General features: G+C 35.2%; 1 protein-coding gene across 4 annotated transcripts in view; it reads right to left on the bottom strand.

The window, feature by feature from the left end:
• Positions 1-13,822: 13,822 nt before the first annotated feature.
• Positions 13,823-17,493, bottom strand: part of GCC2 (GRIP and coiled-coil domain containing 2) — a 44,473-nt gene continuing 40,802 nt past the window's right edge. For all 4 annotated transcript variants that reach the window (XR_897483.2, XR_002778500.1, XM_011386496.2 and 1 more), the window contains exon 20: positions 13,823-15,308. Coding sequence is in view for 2 of the 4 variants with exons in the window: in XM_011386496.2 (XP_011384798.1) it covers positions 15,238-15,308 (71 nt within the window). In the remaining 2 variants the exon portion in view is untranslated. The remainder of the gene's footprint in view (positions 15,309-17,493) is intronic.

Raw genomic sequence — 17,493 nt, 5'->3', positions numbered from 1 at the left:
TAACAAGCAGTGCTCTTATCAGTGGGACTATTTCTAAAATCTGGTACACCATTTGATATCAGTATGGGCATAAGATAAGGTTGGTCTATTAATTGTTTTCCATGTTTATAAGTTTTCTTTATTTTTTTAAGCAGTTAAAAAGAATTCCTTTCACTGAAAGACAACCTGTGGTGGAACTCCTAGTTCTCTTCAATCTGTATTCCACTAGACTTACCTCATCATTACAGTTTTGCAAGGAGTAACATTTACAACTATGTTGAGACAAAGCAAGCTGAAAAAAAAGTTACTGAATTACAGAGATATTCTGAAGTCAGATAGGCCAGTCTTCGGGAACAGATCTATTTCCTTGGGAAAGTTAATAAAAATAGACTGAAGTTGAAATAAAAAGTCTTCTCAAGGGAGTGTGACCTTCAGCTAATCTACTGAGATATGAAAAAAAAACAAAAGAGATGGCCATTTCTCAAAAGAGGCCCCAAAGGGAGGATGCCCTGTAACTAACCAGAAACAACATGTTAAGAAACAGTAAGCATAACATTTTTTTTTAAGTTGATCAAAAAACAAGCAAAAAAACACCTATTTTCTCCTAAGTTACCAAAAAAGATTCAGGGAACAAAACTAACAAATTGCAATATTCTGGATAAACTACATTTTAAATAGCTTTTTGCTAATTAGAAAAATAGTAACAGGAATGATATGAATGTCATTTATATTTGTTTTTTAAGTATTTAATTTTGTGTTTAGAATTTAGTATATCCTCCAGAGAATATTTATAGCCACAAACAATTATTTGACAAGGTAACATTAATGTTAATCTTCTTGGGAGTGACAGTAACAAGAGTGTGCTGAAACTAGTTTATAACTACACGTTTGAAGTAGAAAATAAAAATATATAATATTTATTGTGTTCTATGTACTAAACATTGTGTTGAATCAGCCTCTTATCTGAATTATTTCATTTAATCTAATGAAGTTATTATTTTTATTGGAAAATTAGGAATGAGTCAGTTATATATAACAGGAATTATACAAATAAGCATTTATTTCTCTCAAAAACAAGATTATCTGAGATAAAAGGTAGTTTATTAGCAAGAAACACAAATTCCTTAAAATTCAGCATTCTTAGCATAACTATCCCCTCATGGTAACGAGATGATTGCCACAGCTCCAGGAAGCACATCTACTTTCAAGGCAGGAAGAAGGAAGAAGAGTGATGCCAGGACGTTCTCTTTCCTTTTCTTAAATATATTCACAAAAATTTATTAATTTACTATAATGAGAAATGGAGTTCTAATAATCCATTAATTATTAACATTTGCTATTGATAGTTGATAAAATATTTGTTATCCAAGATCAATAGATTTAGTAAACACAACAAAAAATAGAATTTTTATAAAAATCCATTCGTTTATTATGAGAGTCCGAATAATGCATTAATTATTAATGTTTCCTATTGATATTCGATATTAATATTTGTTATCCAAGATCAGTAGACTTAGTAAACATAATTAAAAAAAAAACAGAGAACAATATAAATCCGAAAAGTATAACTTTAATATATATACTATATTGACATGTGTATCAGTCAGCTCACACTGCTAAAACAAAATACCATAGACTGAGTGACTTAAACATCAGAAATTTATTTTCTCACAGTTCTGGAGGCTGGAATTTCAAGATTAAAGTTATGGCCAATTTGATTTCTGGTGAAGACACTCTTTCTGCCTTTCAGACTACCATCTTTTTACTGTGTCATCACATGGCCTTTCTTTGGTGTGTGTGGACAGACAGACGGAGAGAGTTTCCTCTTCTTGTAAGGATACCAATCCTATTGGATTAGGGTCCCACTCTTGTGACTTCATTTAATCTTAATTATCTCCTTATAGGCCACATCTCCAAATACAGTTACGTTAGGACTTCAGACTTTAACATATGAATTTGGGAGAACAGAATTCAGTCCATAACAACATATGTTAGAGCAGTTTTGCTGGCATGTTTGGATTCCTGCTTATTAAATAAACGTATTTTTAAATTTATTTTATTTTAAAGCAGTGGTCCCCAACCTTTTTGGCACCAGGGACCGGTGCTCCTATGAGAATCTAATGCTTGATGATCTGAGATGTTGCTGAGGCAGTGATGCTAGTGTTGGGGAGTGGCTGCAAATATAGGTGAAGCTTCACTCGCTCGTCTGCCACTCACCTCCTACTGTGCAGCCTGGTTCTTAGCAGGCCATGGACTGGTATTGGTCCATGGCCTGAGGGTTGGGGACCCCTGATTTTAAAGGAGTATGATGGAAAAACATTAATCCCTTGCTCCATTTTTCTGACCCTAAGTTCTCTTCTGGAGTCAACTACTTTAAACTTTTTTAGCATTTCTTCTGATATTTATCTTCATATTTCTAAATAATATGCTCATAGATTTGTTAAATTCATTTTTTTTTTACCATTTTGATTGATTTACTTCTATATTAGGTAAAAATTTAGACCCTTATGCCTCCTCACTTCAACCATACCCATTTTCCTGATATAACATCCTAACATTTTACAAGTAGTGTTTTGACTTTATATTATCCAATGAGCCAGGAGTGACTCATTTGTTGTGTGCACTTTTTTGTTTTTCCTAAAGTTAATGTTAACTACCCGCTCCCTCACTTTCTTAGTCTCCTAGTTATATTTCACTAATTTTCTGATAATCTTGTTGTTTTTTTTTTTAAATTTTAGTAACTTTTAATTTTGGAAAATTTCAGACACATATCAAAGTAGTGAGAATAGTATCATATACACTATAGCCCTCATCATTAAATTTCAAATATCAATTTTTATTCCCAGGAATGCAAGCTTAGTTTAACATCTAAAATCAGTTAATGAAATAATATACCATATTAATAAAGGACAAAAAAACTTTATGATCATCTCAATAGACATTGAAAAAGTATTTGACAAAACACAACACTCTTTCATGATAAAAACACTTGAAAAATAAGAATAGAAATAAAATTTTCTAATTTGATAAAGGAAATCTATGAAAATCTCACATCTGACACCCTACTTACTTGCGAAAGACTGAATGCTTTCCCTCTAAGATCAGAATAGGAGAAGGATATCTTCTCTCACTACTTCTATTCAACATTGTACTAGAGTTTCTAGCCAGGGCATTTAGGTCAGAAAAAGTAAATAAAAGGCATCAAAATTGGAAAAGAAGGGATAAACTATTTTTATTTGCATATGACATGATCTTGTATACAGAAAAATCCTATGAAATTCACATACTCAAATAACTACTAAAACCAATAAAGAGTTCAGGTTGTAGACCACAAGATTAGTAAACAGTAAATCAATTTTATTCTATACACTAGCAATGAACAATTCACTAATGAAATTAAGAAGACAATTTTATTTACGATAGCATCGAAAATATCGAGCATAAATTCAACAATTAAATGCAAGACTTATATAGTTAAAACTACAAAACATTGTCAAAAGAAATTAAAGTAAACCTAAAGAATTGGAAAAAAAAAAACCCCTCTATGTTCATGGATGAGAAGACTAAATATTGTTAAGATGGTAATGCTTCCCAATCTGATCTACAGATTCAACACAATTCTTATCAAAATCCCAGCTTGTGCTTTTGATGAATTTGACCAGCTGATCCTAAAATTCATATGGAAATACAAAAGACCCACAAGAGTCAAAACAATATTGAAAAAAAAAGAACAAAATTTGAGGAATCAAACGCTCATTTCAAATTTTACTATAGAGCTGCAGTAATCAAGACAGTGTGGGACTGGCATAAGGACAGACATGTAGATCAACGGAATAGAATTGGTAGTGCAGATATAAACCCTTATATGTATGGCCAATTGATTTTCAACAGAAATGCCGAGATAATTCAATAGGGGAAGGACAGTGTATTCAGTAAATAATGCTGGGACAAATGGAAATATGCAAAATGCAAAATAATGAAGTTGAATCCCTTCCTACATTATATACAAAAATTAATACAAAATGGATCATAGACCTAAATGTAAGAGCTAAAATTATAAGAATGGATGTGAAGAAAAAATAGAAGAAAACATAGGTAAAAACCTATTCACTAGATACTTCTGTGTTAGTACAGTTTTCTCAACTTTTTCTGAGGTATCTGGAATTCTTAAGTCCAAAAGCTTATCTGTTTCAAATTCTTCAAAAAAAAAAAAAAATGAATCTGTTTCTTTCAGTGAGAGGGAAGGATTACTATCTGTTCTGGGTAGGAGTAACTACTCTTTTATTTTTTTTAATTAATTTTTTTTATGGTGACATTGGTTAACGAAATCCAGTAAGTTTCAGGTGTACAATTTAACAGTACAGCATATATATATTGCATTGCGTGTTCACCTTCCATAGCTACATTTCTTTCTATCACCACATATTTAACCCATATTACCGCATCTACCGTCCCCCTCCCCACTCCCTTTATCCTTTTGTAACCACTAGTCTTTTGTCCATGTCCATGAGTCTCTGCTTGTTTGTCCTGTTCATTCGTTGCTTTTAGGATTATATCCCACATATAAGTGATATCACATGATTTTCAACTTTTTCTGTCTGGCTTATTTCGCTTAGCATGATTATCTCGAAGGTTCATCCATGTGGTCACAAATAGCAGTATTTCATCTCTTCTTATGGCTGAGTAATATTCCATTGTATATATGTACCACAGCTTCTTTATCCAATTATGTATCGTATACACTTCGGTTGCTTCCATGTCCTGGACACCGTGAATAATGCTACTATGAACATTGGTGTGCAAATATCTTTTTGATATGGGTTTTCAAGACTGGGATAAATATCCTAAGAGGTATTGTTGGATCATATGGTAGATCATTCTTAGTTTTATGAGGAACCTCCAAATTGTTTTCCATAGTGGCTGTACCAATTTTCAGTCCCACCAGCAGTGTATAAGGGTTCCTTTTTCTCCACATCCCCTCCAACATTTGTTATTACTTGTCCTGTTGATAATAGCTTTTCTAACAGGTGTGATGGTATCTCGTTGTGGTTTTGATTTACATTTACCTAATAGCTAGCATCTTTTCATACGTTTGATGGCTATTTGTATATCTTCTTGGGAGAAGTGTCTGTTCAGGTCCTCTGCCCATTTTTTGATTGGATCTTTTTGTTGTTGTTGTTGTTATTGAGTTGTATGAGTTTTTCGTATATTTTGGATATTAGGCCCTTATTGGAGGCATTGCTTGCCAATATATTTTCCCATTTGAATGTTTGTCTCCTTACCTTGTTGACAGTTTCTTTTGCTGAGCAAAGCTTTTTAATTTGATGTAGTCTCATTCATTCATTTTTGCTTTTACTCCCCTTGCTTTTGAGGTCAAATTTGTAAAATCCTCTTTAAGTCCAAGGTCTTTCAGTTTAGTTCCTTTATTTTCTTCTATGCATTTTATTGTTTCAGGTCTTATATTCAGGTTCATAAACCATTTTGAGTTAATTTTGGTGTGTGGTGATAGACAACAGTCTAGTTTCATTCTCTTGCAGGTGGCTTTCCAGTTTTCCCAGCACCATTTATTGAAGAGGTTTTCCTTTCTCCACTGTATGTTTTTGGCTTTTTTGTCAAAAATTATTTGCCCATATAAACATGGGTTTGCTTCTGGACTCTCGATTCTGTTCCTCTGGACTGTGTGCCTGTTTTTTTGCAAATACCATGCCATTTTGATTATTGTCCCTTTGTAGTGTAATTTGATGTCAGGCAGAGTGATGCCTCCAGATTTGTTTTTATTCTCAGGGTGGCTTTGGCAATTTGAGATCTTTTGTGCTTCTATATAAATCTTATTTTTTTTGTTCTATTCCTTTAAAAAATGCCAATGGGATTTTGATAGGGGTTACATTAAATCTGTATAATGCTTTAGGTAATATGGTCATTTTAACTATGTTGATTCTTCCAATCCAAGAACTCGGAATAGCTTTCCATTTCCTTGTATCTTCTTCAATTTCTTTTAATAAGGTCCTATAGTTTTCATTATATAGGTCCTTCACATGTTTCATTAGATTTATTCCTAGGTATTTTATTCCTTTTGTTGTAACTGCAAAAGGAATTATTTTTCCACTTCTTTTTCTGACTTTTAATTATTAAAGTATATGAATGCTATGGATTTTTGAATATTAATTTTGTATACAGAATCTTTACTTATTTGCTCATTGTTTCTAGTAGTGTTCTTGTGGAGTCTTTAGGGTTTTCTGTACAAGAGAATCATGTCTTCCCCAAATAGCAACAGTTCGACTTCTTCATTTCCTATTTGGATACCTTTTATAACTTTCTCTTGCCTGATTGCACTCGCTAGGACCTCCAATGTTCTATTGAATAACAGTGGCGATAGTGAACAGCCTCGTCTTGTGTCTGATCTTGGAGGGAAAGTTTTTAGTTTTTCACCATTAAGTATAATGTTGGTTGAGGGTTTGTTATAGATGACCTTTATTATGTTAAGGTACTTTCTTTCTATGCTGATTTTGTTAAGTGTTTTGATCATAAATAGATGCTGTACCTTGTTAAAGACTTTTTCTGCATCTATTGATATGATCATATGGTTCTTACTTTTTAATATGTTTCTGTGGTGTATCACATTAATCAATTTACGTATATTGAACCATCCCTGTGCCTCTGGGATGAAGCCCACTTGATCATGGTGTATAATCTTTTTAATATGTTGCTACATTCGGTTCGCTAGTATCTTATTTAGGATTTTTGCATCTGTGTTCATGAAAAATAAAGGTCTGTAGTTTTTTTTTTTCATGTGTGTTATCTTTATTAGGTTTTGGTATCAGGGTAATGTTGGCCTTGTAAAATGAGTTGGGAAGTATTGCCTCCTCTTTGATTTTTTAGATGAATTTGAAGAGAATAGGTATTAAATCTTCTTTGAATGTTTGATAGAATTCACTGGTGAAGCCATCTGGTCCTGGACTTTTACTCTTTGGTAGGTTTTTGATGATTGTTTCAATTTCCATACTGCTGATCGGTCTATTTAGATTTTCCAGTTCTTCTTGATTCAGTCTAGGAAGGTTGCATCTTTTTAAGTATGTGTCCATTTCTTCTAGGTTATTAAATTTGGTGTTATGTACATTTTCATAGTATTCTTGTATGATTCTTTGTATTTCTGCAGTGACATAATTTCCTCTTTCATCCCTGATTTTGTTTATTTGTGCCCTCTTTTTTCTTTAGTAAGTCTAACCATGGGTTTGTCAATTTTATTAACCTTCTCAAAGAACCAGCTCTTTTTTGTGTTTACGTCTTCTATTGTTTTTTTTTTTTTATTTCAATCTCATTAAATTCTGCTCTAATTTTGATGATTTCTTTCCTTCTGCTGACTTTAGGTTTCAGTTGTTCTTTCTTTTCTAGATTTTTAAGATGAAGCATTAGGTTGTTTATTTGGGCTCGTTCTTGTTTTTGAGATAGGCCTGTAATGATATAAATTTTCCTCTTTTTTCATGTCCCAAAAGTTTTGATATGTTGTACTATCATTATTATTCGTTTCTATGTATTTTCGATCTCTCTTTCTATTTCTTCTCTGACCCAGTCATTCTTTCAGTAGCATGTTGTTTAATTCCCATGTATTTGTGGTTCTTCCTGCTTTCTTTTTGCAGTTGATCTCTAGTTTCAAAGCATTATGATCAGAGAATATGATTGGTACAATTTCAATCCTTTTATATTTGTTGAAGCTATCTTCGTGTCCCAGTATGTGGTCAATCCTTGAAAATGTTCCATGTGCACTAGAGAAGAATGTATAAGCAGCTGTTTAGTTATGAAAGGCTCTGTAAATGTCAATTATGTCCTGTTAGTCTATTAAGTCATTTAAGGATGTTATTTCCTTATTGATTTTCTGTTTGGATGATCTGTCTAAATCCAACAGTGGCGTATTTAGGTCTCCTACTATGATAGTGTTTTGGTCTGTTTCTCCCTTCAGTTCTGTTTGTAATCGCTTTATGTATTTCGGGTCTCCCTGATGGGGAGCATAGATATTAGTAAGTGTTATGTGTTCCTGGTGTATGACTGCCTTTATCATTATGAAGTATCTCTCAGTACCTTTCTTTACCTTTTTCTATTTTGAAGTCTATTTTGTCCAATGTTAGTACTGCTACTCCTGTTTTTCTTTGAATGCCATTTGCTTGAAATATCATTTTCTACCCTTTCACTTTGAGTCTATATTTGTCTTTAGAATTGAGATGTGTCTCCTGGAGGCAGCATATGGTTGGGTTTTGTGTTTTGATCCATTCTGCAACTCTGTACCTTTTTATTGGTGAGTTCAGCCCATTTACATTTAGGGTGATTCTTGAAATATGAAGTTTTCCTATAGTCATTTTAACTTTTTTTTTCTTCCTGGTAGCTCGGTGCTTGCATTGCTTCCTGTTTCTGTTTTTTGTTTGTTTGTTTTTTTGTTTTCTGTTTTTTTTTTTTTAATTTTGGTTGGGTTTTGTGGGTTTTCCCTCTGGTCCTTTTTGTTTTAGGTTATATTCTTCAGTTCTGAGTCTTTGGCATGTGGTTACCATTACTAATATGTAGAGGATATGCCTTATCTCCATTTCCTTTTGCGAATTTGGATCTTTGAATCCTCCCCTTTTCTATCATTGTTTTTTAAATTTGTCCCTGTGTATGCTAAGCATTTATTATCTTGCTATAACAAATCTCTTCTTATTGTTTAAGCTTATAATGCCTGTTCTTAGTAAGGGTTGCACTCTTCTGCTTCTATCTGTCTGCAAATCGCCTTACTTCTAGTTATGGTTTTTTGTTTTTTGTTTTTTGTTTTTTGTTATTTTGTTTTAGGTAAGCTGACCCCTTTCAGTATTTCCTGTAATGTAGGCCTTGTAGTGAAGAATCTCCTCAATTTTTGTATGTCTGGAAAGGTCTTTATTTCTCTTTCATATCTAAAGTAGAGCTTAGCTGGATGCATTATTCTTGGCTGGTAGTTCCTTTTATTTAATAGTTTGAGTATTTGATTCCACTCCTTTCTGGCTTGTAAGGTTTGTGCTGAGAAGTCCAATGATAATCTAATGGGTTTTCCTTTATAGGTTACTGTCTTCTATTCCTTGGCTGCCCTGAGAATTCTTTCTTTGTTGTTGATTTTTGATAACTTTAATACAATGTGTCTTGGTGAAAGCCTTTGTGGGTTGAGATAATTGGGTGTTCTGTTGACTTCTTGAATTCCAAGCTCCAGCTCATTCCTTAGATTTGGGAAATTCTCGTCAACTATTTTTCTGAAAATGCTTTCTAATCTCTGCTCCTTTTCCTCTCCTTCGAGAATGCCCATTATTTTTTTTGTTTCCTCTACTGATAGTATCAGCTAGTTTTTGTATTTCTCTTTCGTTATTTTTCATTCTTCGGTTTCTCTCTTCTTCCTTCTGATTAATTTCTAGATTTCTGTCTTTGATATCACTGATCTTTTCCTCCATCTGGTCGACTCTATTTCCTAAGCTTGCTATTTCATTTTTCATCTCTTTCAGTGTGTTCTTCATCTCCAGAAGTTCTATTTAGTTCTTTTTGAGGGTTTCAGTATCCTCGCTCTGTTCATCTAGTTGTTTTTTCAATTCCTGAAATTGTCGATTTGAGTTGTTTAGGATCTCATTGAGTTTTTTTCAGAGTACCATCCTGAATTCTCTGTCATTTATGTCACATATTTCTATGTCTGTAAGCTTATTTTCTGGAGATTTTTCTCTTTCTATTTGAATTGCCTTGTCACCTTGGTTGTTCATGATGTTTAATGGACTATTTCTCCTCTTGAGCTTAATGGAAGTGTATTCTGATTTTTTTCCAGAAAGATTTATTATATAAAGGTCTCTCTTTAGCCTGTCGCAAAGAAGGTGTTTTTCTTTTGGTTTCTAGTAGGTGACATCTAAGACTCTTGGATCCCTGCTTTATATAAAGTCTTAATAATGTCTTTCTTTTTCTAATAGGTATTCAATCATGCTTGCTACCCTCAGTCTCAGTCCCTGTCAGTGTTAGTGACAGTTTCAGTATCGTTTGCTCAGATTCCCCTGGGGCTCCGCGATTTTGGGTTTGGAAGACATGAGGGAAGAAGCCCTCTATGTTGGGGGATGGAGGCTGCAGTTCAGGTTCGTGTTTTGCATTGGTGGCTGGTAATAATCAACTCTTGCTTCTTTGCCATTCCCACTTCTCTGACATCCCCACTTCTTTGCTTCCTGCCCTGATCCCTAGGCAATGCCGCTGCATGGAGCTCTCAGCTCTGTCAGGCGGGGTTGTTCAGGGAACCCACTGCACCTCTTTCCTTCCTCCTTCTCCTGCAGGGAGCTCTGGCTGTGAAAGGTAGCTTCTTTTTCTCCCCCCAGTCTAGTGCTCAACTCCTGTGTTTCTGACCTGTGGTAGCTCTTATGTGAAGATCCCATGCTCAGATGAGCTGGTGTGCAGGTTGGGTGTTTTGGTTTTTTTTTAATTTTATATGTTCAGCTTATTGTTGTTTCAAGAGGAGAGATCTAGGGACATCTCTCACTCACCATGTTTCTGACAACCAGGAGTAACTACTCTATAGAGATTTCTAACTAATGTCCGTGTTTTCATCCCCGCCTCAACTCAACTTCCTTCCCCCTCCCCTAGCTCACAAAATAGCTAATGCCTCTAGTTCCTGTGTCTTTTTTGGGGTTCTATATGGCAAAATGTTTTCTCATGCTAGCTCCTATTTCCTGTACTCTGCCAAGTTACTCTAACCCATCCCTCCATCCAAATATTGTGGATTCCTTATTCAAAGGCTCTTATCTCTTATTTTTTTTCTTGTAAGCTTTTCTATTTTCATTTTAGTGGGGCATGAAGAAGAAGTGCATTCAGGCCACCATATTAAGCCCCATATACATGGTTTATGTTAACCTATTAAATAAAGTTACTTTCAAATTAATCGATTCAATTATTTTAATTCTGGACTGATCCAGATCTAGTGAATTTAAAACTACATGTTACTGATTGAGAGATGATAACTATTCCTTACTGCCTTTCATAGACATTTTGATCAACTTAAAAATATAGCATGAAAAATCAATAATGTTAATTAAGAACTTCTCTTTATCAAAAACTCAAAAAGAGATTTCTAGTTAAGATGGTGAAGTAGGTGAACGTTGTGTTTGCCTCCTCTCATGACATCAAAATTACAACTAAACTACAGAACAACCATAAATGAGAGCAGAAGTCCTACAACTAAGGACTGGTTGGAGGGGCAGAGACAACAAATTGGATGGCCCCACACTACTGGAGACAGAAGTCCCCACAATTTCTGGCTATGAAAATCAGCAGAGATTGTGGCTGAGTGAGATGGTGGGCAGTTTGAGTCCCAGGCATTTCTCTTAAAAGGCCTGTGCACTTACTCGCTGACAGACTTACTCGCTCTGAGCTTCAGCAATGGGGCAGCAGCTTAAAAGCACCAGGGACATATGAGGAGGAACTGAATTGTCTGGCTCCAGGGCGAGTGCTTGAGAGGCAGCTTTCTCTCAGAGTGCAGGTAGAATCTATTGTTTCTTTGTTGAGCTGTTTCTCCTCCCTGAATGCAGACACAGGTTGGCCACCATATCTAAGTCTCCATCAACATGGCTAACACTGGTTGCCCTGCCCTTGTATTCTGAGATCCCACCCCCTCCAACTTGCATGACCACCCAAGGCTTCCAGTGGCTTTTCCATACAAACAGCCTGTCTTGGTTCATGCTGTGGAATTTCTTAAAATCTCTCAAAGGTTCACAAAGCCTCCCAAAATAGCATCTAGCCTTGGCATGCCCCCTACTTTTGCAGAGTAGCCCCAAGTCCGGCACTAGTGGCAGGCAGCCCCAGGTCACAGCTTGGCCTCTCAAGACACCTCCAAGCTCAGTGGGGGTGGCGGCCATCTTCAGATTGCTTGGTGGCTCCAGGGAGGGCACAGGCTGTGGCTGAACTTGGCCTGAGGTGGGGGTCCTCCCAGGAGATTCCAAGGTGAGCACATATGGTAGCCGGCTTCTGACTTAGCTTGAGCACCACTCAGATCCAAGGATGACACACCCAAAGAGCAGACTCAGCATGCACCAGATCCCTGCTAAAGTGAATACTTCTCTGTAGGGTCAGTCCCTGAACAACAGCTCCTTCATTCTAGTCACTGCCAGTCCTCACAACCAATCAGCCCATGGGTCAATCCCTCCCACTGCTGTTTAGCAATCAAGGCTCAACTGTAACAGCAGGGCACACACACCCATACAAGGAACACACCTAAAACACCCAGCTCAGGTGACCAGGAAGACTGTGCCATTCAGCCCCACAGGACACCTACCACATAAGGCCAGTCCACTAAGACTGGGAGATGTAGCAGCCTTACCTAATACATAGATACAAACACAAGGAAGTAGTGAAAATGGGGAGATAAAGAAATATCTCCTAAATAAAAGAACAAAATAAAGCTCCAGAAAAAGAAAATGGAGACAAAATGGAGACAAGCAACCTACCAGATGCAGAGTTAAAAACAGTGGTTATAACGCCAGTTACATGAAGATGCTGACTTGACTCTGTAGGCCCAAATCCACATTCCTGAGAATTTGATTCAGATTTGGTCAGGGCTCTGTATCTGACTTAGTTGACTGTGGTTGGACCTATTTACCCCTCTGTATGGAGGTGGGGCAGTTTCCAGAAAGGGGCAGGGGTAGAGGGGATTGTCGTCAACTTAAATACTGGGCAGACATCTGGACAGGTAACCACTACATGGTTCAGAGCCCATCCTCGAAGGGAAACCGGGGTTGTCACCTCCATTATTGAAACTAAAATCATATTTCCTCAGTGTTCTATTCATACAAAATTATTTTTTTTTTACAAAACTATTTTTTTAAAGTGACAATTTGAAGGTCACAACTTGTTTTCTCCCATGTATTTTGAATGCAGGTGAAAAAGATTTTCCTTCTGTACATAACTTACACTTAAATAACCAAATGCTTTTTAACACTCATGGGTGAAAATCAGCTCAAAGACACATGCAAAGTTGTATCAGGTTGCTTTTCCTGTTGTATATTAATTTTGAAGCAATAGCTGATTTTCAGATAGCAAATCAAAACAGAATATTTAGTTATATGGTATGAGTACTTTTTTGTGTTGAGCCATTCACCAAATACCAAAATTGTGTCTTTATGAAAAACTTCATACTCCTCAATACTATATATTTCCAGCTACATCATCAGGTAACATGGGTTTAAAAAGAACAGATCACTGTGTGCCTTTAGCAAGTCTTATTTAGCTTTGCTAGTAAGTAGTTTGGTTACACTCTGACAAAGCTTGTTTAAAGAAATGTAATTCTCAGAGTTTAAAAAATATGTAATTCTTGATCTTATATTGTTTGGAGCACAAGCAGAGCTCACTGTACACAAAAGATGCCTTACATCACAGAGGAGGCTGTAACCTGAAGGTGCCCAAAGAAAGGCTAAGCATGGCTTGCAGTATCCACTGGAAGATGGATGTCAGACATGGCAGGTACCTTGGCCTACAGATCACATAACAAAAAGTCAATCTCTGTTGTTTCAAGCATCTTATATTCCACGTCCCAGGTGTGTAAAGACGGTAGTAAAGGAATTAGCAATTCTAATTCGTAAACTAATTTAAAACCCCAAAGAGACAGTGTCTCAAAGAAAAAGAGTAGGCATAAAAATATTATACACAGTTAAACGTATTTAATAGAAATATTAAAATAATCATTACATTTCCTCTCATTGCTGAAAACATGAAAGAATACTCCTTTCGTAATCAAAGTAATAATTTTTTAAACATGTGAAAAGGTATTTTTGTTATTACATAAGTAGAGGCTGTATTTCAAAACAAGTTTACACAGAATTCAAAAAAGGGCCTAAACTTAAAAGAAAAAATGAAATTTACTTAAATACTATTACAGTTACATTGTATGCTGCTGGCATACTTATATTCACAGTTTATAAAGTAAAAAAACTACAGTTTTAAAGTCAGCTCTGAAATAGATGCATTTTCATTAATACATTCACTAGTTAAGTCTGTTTTTTTTTTTAAACAGGAAGAAAGACATTCAAGATATTAAAGAACAAACTCAACATGTCAGCAGCAAATTTCAGTTAAATTAAATTGGAAGCCAATACTCTGAATAACCAAAGTACAAAGTCAGTTCACCAGTGGAGACGGAAAATGAGAATATAAATTGGAAGGCCTGAGAGAGAACTTCATAGAACATATTGTATGGTAGATTTTTTTAACAAATAAATATTAAAAATAGAATTCTCAAATTTATGATAACACAATTTTGATCTAGTCAATAAAATATACAGAGGCATCAAAGGCATACCATCATCTATAGTTATTCACAAGAATTGTGAAAATGTAGCACTGATCATAAAGCGTCTCTCTAAAATGCCTTCTAATGGAAAACTTATAGAATGCCATTATCTGCTGAAACATGGGAAGCACCAGTTTCATATTTAGATAAAATGCTGAGTAATGCAGTCAATGTTCTGATAAATTTTTATTTGGGGAGATGGAAAGAATTCTCAAACTAGACTCATGGCTTAGAAGTAGCTGAACCATAACAAGAACCTGGAGAGACAACATGAAATCAGCCCAAGGTAAGGTCACGCATGGTTCTATCTATTCATATTCAGCATATGCCAGCCAATAGTGCGCTGACAACACAATGAGTTCTGAGATAATTTACTTTACAGAAGAAAGAACAGTTCATTTTTAAGTAAATAACTACATAAATTGTATTTTAACTTAGTCTCATAATTAACTGTAGCATATTTACCTTAATAGTCCCTTAATAAACATGCCAACTTTACCAATAAAGCATTTTCCTTTCAGTTCTAACATTTTAAAAAACAACTTATAATAACAATCTACAATTCTGATCTTGCAATAAATTTTCTTGTAATGTTATTTTAAAAGCCTAAATTCCAGTTGGCATGGTACCACAATTTCGTTTAATTTCAAAATTCACAGTACTGCCCAGAAATAGGTGGGTCCTGAGGTTTCAGAGAAAGGAGTGAATTCATGCTTGGTGTTTTCACCTGGCAGCATGCTTGGAAGATCAGAGTCAAAGGGCTGTGGACTGGTATCAACACTTCAGGCTGCTGTACTTTTACTTCAAGATGAGACTTTTTAAATACATATGACATGCGTATGTACAAATATATGTAGATGTGGATGTGCACACACTTTTGACGAAAGAATGACAGAAATACACGTGAACCGTTTTTGCTAAGTGGATTCTATTTGGTTTTAATAAGTAATGTTCTTTCCATCAATCTATCGAATTCCAGACCAGCTATGCAGATAGGATGTCCATCCAGAGGAGTGGGAAGCATTTTCTTCCTCACCTTTGGGGAGTTAAAAAAAAATATATATTAATCTTCTCAAACCATACTTAGATATTACAAATCTGTCTGTTCTTAAACTTTCAGTATTTATTGTCTTTCTCTATTAGATAATTCCAAAATAAAGTACCCACCACAATTAAGCATTTTTTAAAATAAGGAGAATTATTCTTTTAAAACAAAAGCCTTTATATAATTTACCTTAGAATCTAAAACCAATAGATTTATGGTAAATCTCAAACCTAAACCAAAACAAACCAAAAACAACTGTTTTTTTTTTTTTTTTAATCATTTAAAAATCAGGTTTAAGGAATAATTTATTTACAGTTACCCTTTTTAGGGGTAGTGCAATCAGTTCAAACCAAGGTATAAAGCATTTCTACCACCTCAAAGTTCTCACGTGCCCTTTTTTCAGCCAGCACCCACCCACCATTTGTAACCACTGATCTTTTCTCTGTCCTTATAGTCTTTTCCAGAAAATCATATAAATAGAATCACATGGTATACATTCTTTTTGAGTCTGGCTTCGTTCACGTAGCACAATGCATTTGAGAATCATTCATGTTGCTGTGTGATGCAGTAATTCATTCCTTTTTACTGCTGAGTAGTATGCTATTATGTGTCTGTACATGTTTATTCATTTATCAGTGAATATTTGAGTTGTTTCTAGTTTTTAGCAATTTAAAATAAAGCTGCTATAAACATTTGTGCACCTGTTTTTAATTTAAAAATTCTGAGAATTCACATACCATAAAATTCACCTCTTTAAAGTATTCTAATTCAGTGTTTTTTGATATGTTCAACGAGGTTTGTGTTTGTGTAGACATATTTTCATTTCTTTTGGATTAATACCTTGGAGTAGGACATTTGCTGTACAGTGAATATATGTTTAACTTTATAAAAAAATGCCAAACTTTTCTAAGGTAGTCGCATCATTTTGTATTGAATATTCTAGTTTCTCTTTTTTATGATCAACACAAAGAAATTCTGTCCTAAGATTCAGAAAAATTCTGGGCTTCCCGGAAAATTTCAGAAAAGGCCTCCTTTATTGTTTTCATCTTAATATAATTTGTATATTAACATCTATGATGTGAAAGTTTTACAATCTTAAAAAAAAAGTGAACATCTCTTTTCATTACATGTTCTATCCCTCACTACTCTCCTCACCTCCCCAGAGATAACCATTATTAAATTTAGTATGTATTCTTCTAGATATGTTTCTGCGTTTTCAGACATATATATGTATCACAGCTGGATCTCATTCAGAGAAACATTTTCAAAATTTTAAATGAAGAAACTCTATAGTTTTCTAACCACTTTCATTTCTTTTTCTGTTCATTGTCTGATTTTATCCATGTATCAGTTGTGAACTGCTACATAACGAAGTACCACAAACAGTGTAAAACAGCACATAATTATTATCTCAGTTTCTGTGAGGCAGGAGACCAGGAATGGCTTAGCTGGGTCATCTGTCTCAGGGTCTCTCAAAAGGCTGCATTCAAGGTGTCTGCCAGGGATAGGGGTCTCATCTGAAGGATCAACTGGAGAAGGATCTGCTTTGAACTTGCAGTAGATGGCAGAATTCAGTTCCTTAAGAGCTGCTAGACTGATGGCCTCAGTTCCTTGTCATATAGGCCTCTCCAATATGGCAGCTTGCTTCAATAAAGTATACAAGTGGACAAAGTAGAGAGTTTGCTAGCAAGACAGAAGTCACAATGTCTTGTAACCTAATCATGGAAGTGATATCCTATCATCACCTTTGCTGTATTCCAGTGGTTAGAAACAACTCACTAGGCCAGTCTACTGGCTATTCAAGGGAAGGGGATTACATAAATGTACGCATAACTGGTGGAGGGTATCATGGGGGCAGCAGGCTTTTTAGAAGTCTTCCACAATCTACATGGAGAAGAGCTTCTAGAAAACCAGAGGAAATGATATTCTTTAGGGATGGACAACTGGGTACTAACTCTGCTTTATTCCATCAGAGGAGGTGGAGGCTTTGCTCTTCCTCCTCTGAGAGCAGAAAAACGAGAGCCAGATCACTGTGAAAATTTCCTTAAACGAAATGTAGAGACCGTTGTATGTTCATCTGGAATGAATGGTATACTCTGAGTATAAGTCTTGTGACACAATAAAAATTCAGCTGTGTTCTCAGATCTGACAGGACCCTGCTTGTGCAGTTAATATT

This window comes from Pteropus vampyrus, unplaced genomic scaffold, assembly GCF_000151845.1.
Source record: "Pteropus vampyrus isolate Shadow unplaced genomic scaffold, Pvam_2.0 Scaffold2158, whole genome shotgun sequence".
Taxonomy (NCBI): domain Eukaryota; kingdom Metazoa; phylum Chordata; class Mammalia; order Chiroptera; family Pteropodidae; genus Pteropus; species Pteropus vampyrus.
The sequence above is the reverse complement of the archived record's forward strand: the minus strand, read 5'-3'. Positions and strand labels throughout refer to the sequence as shown.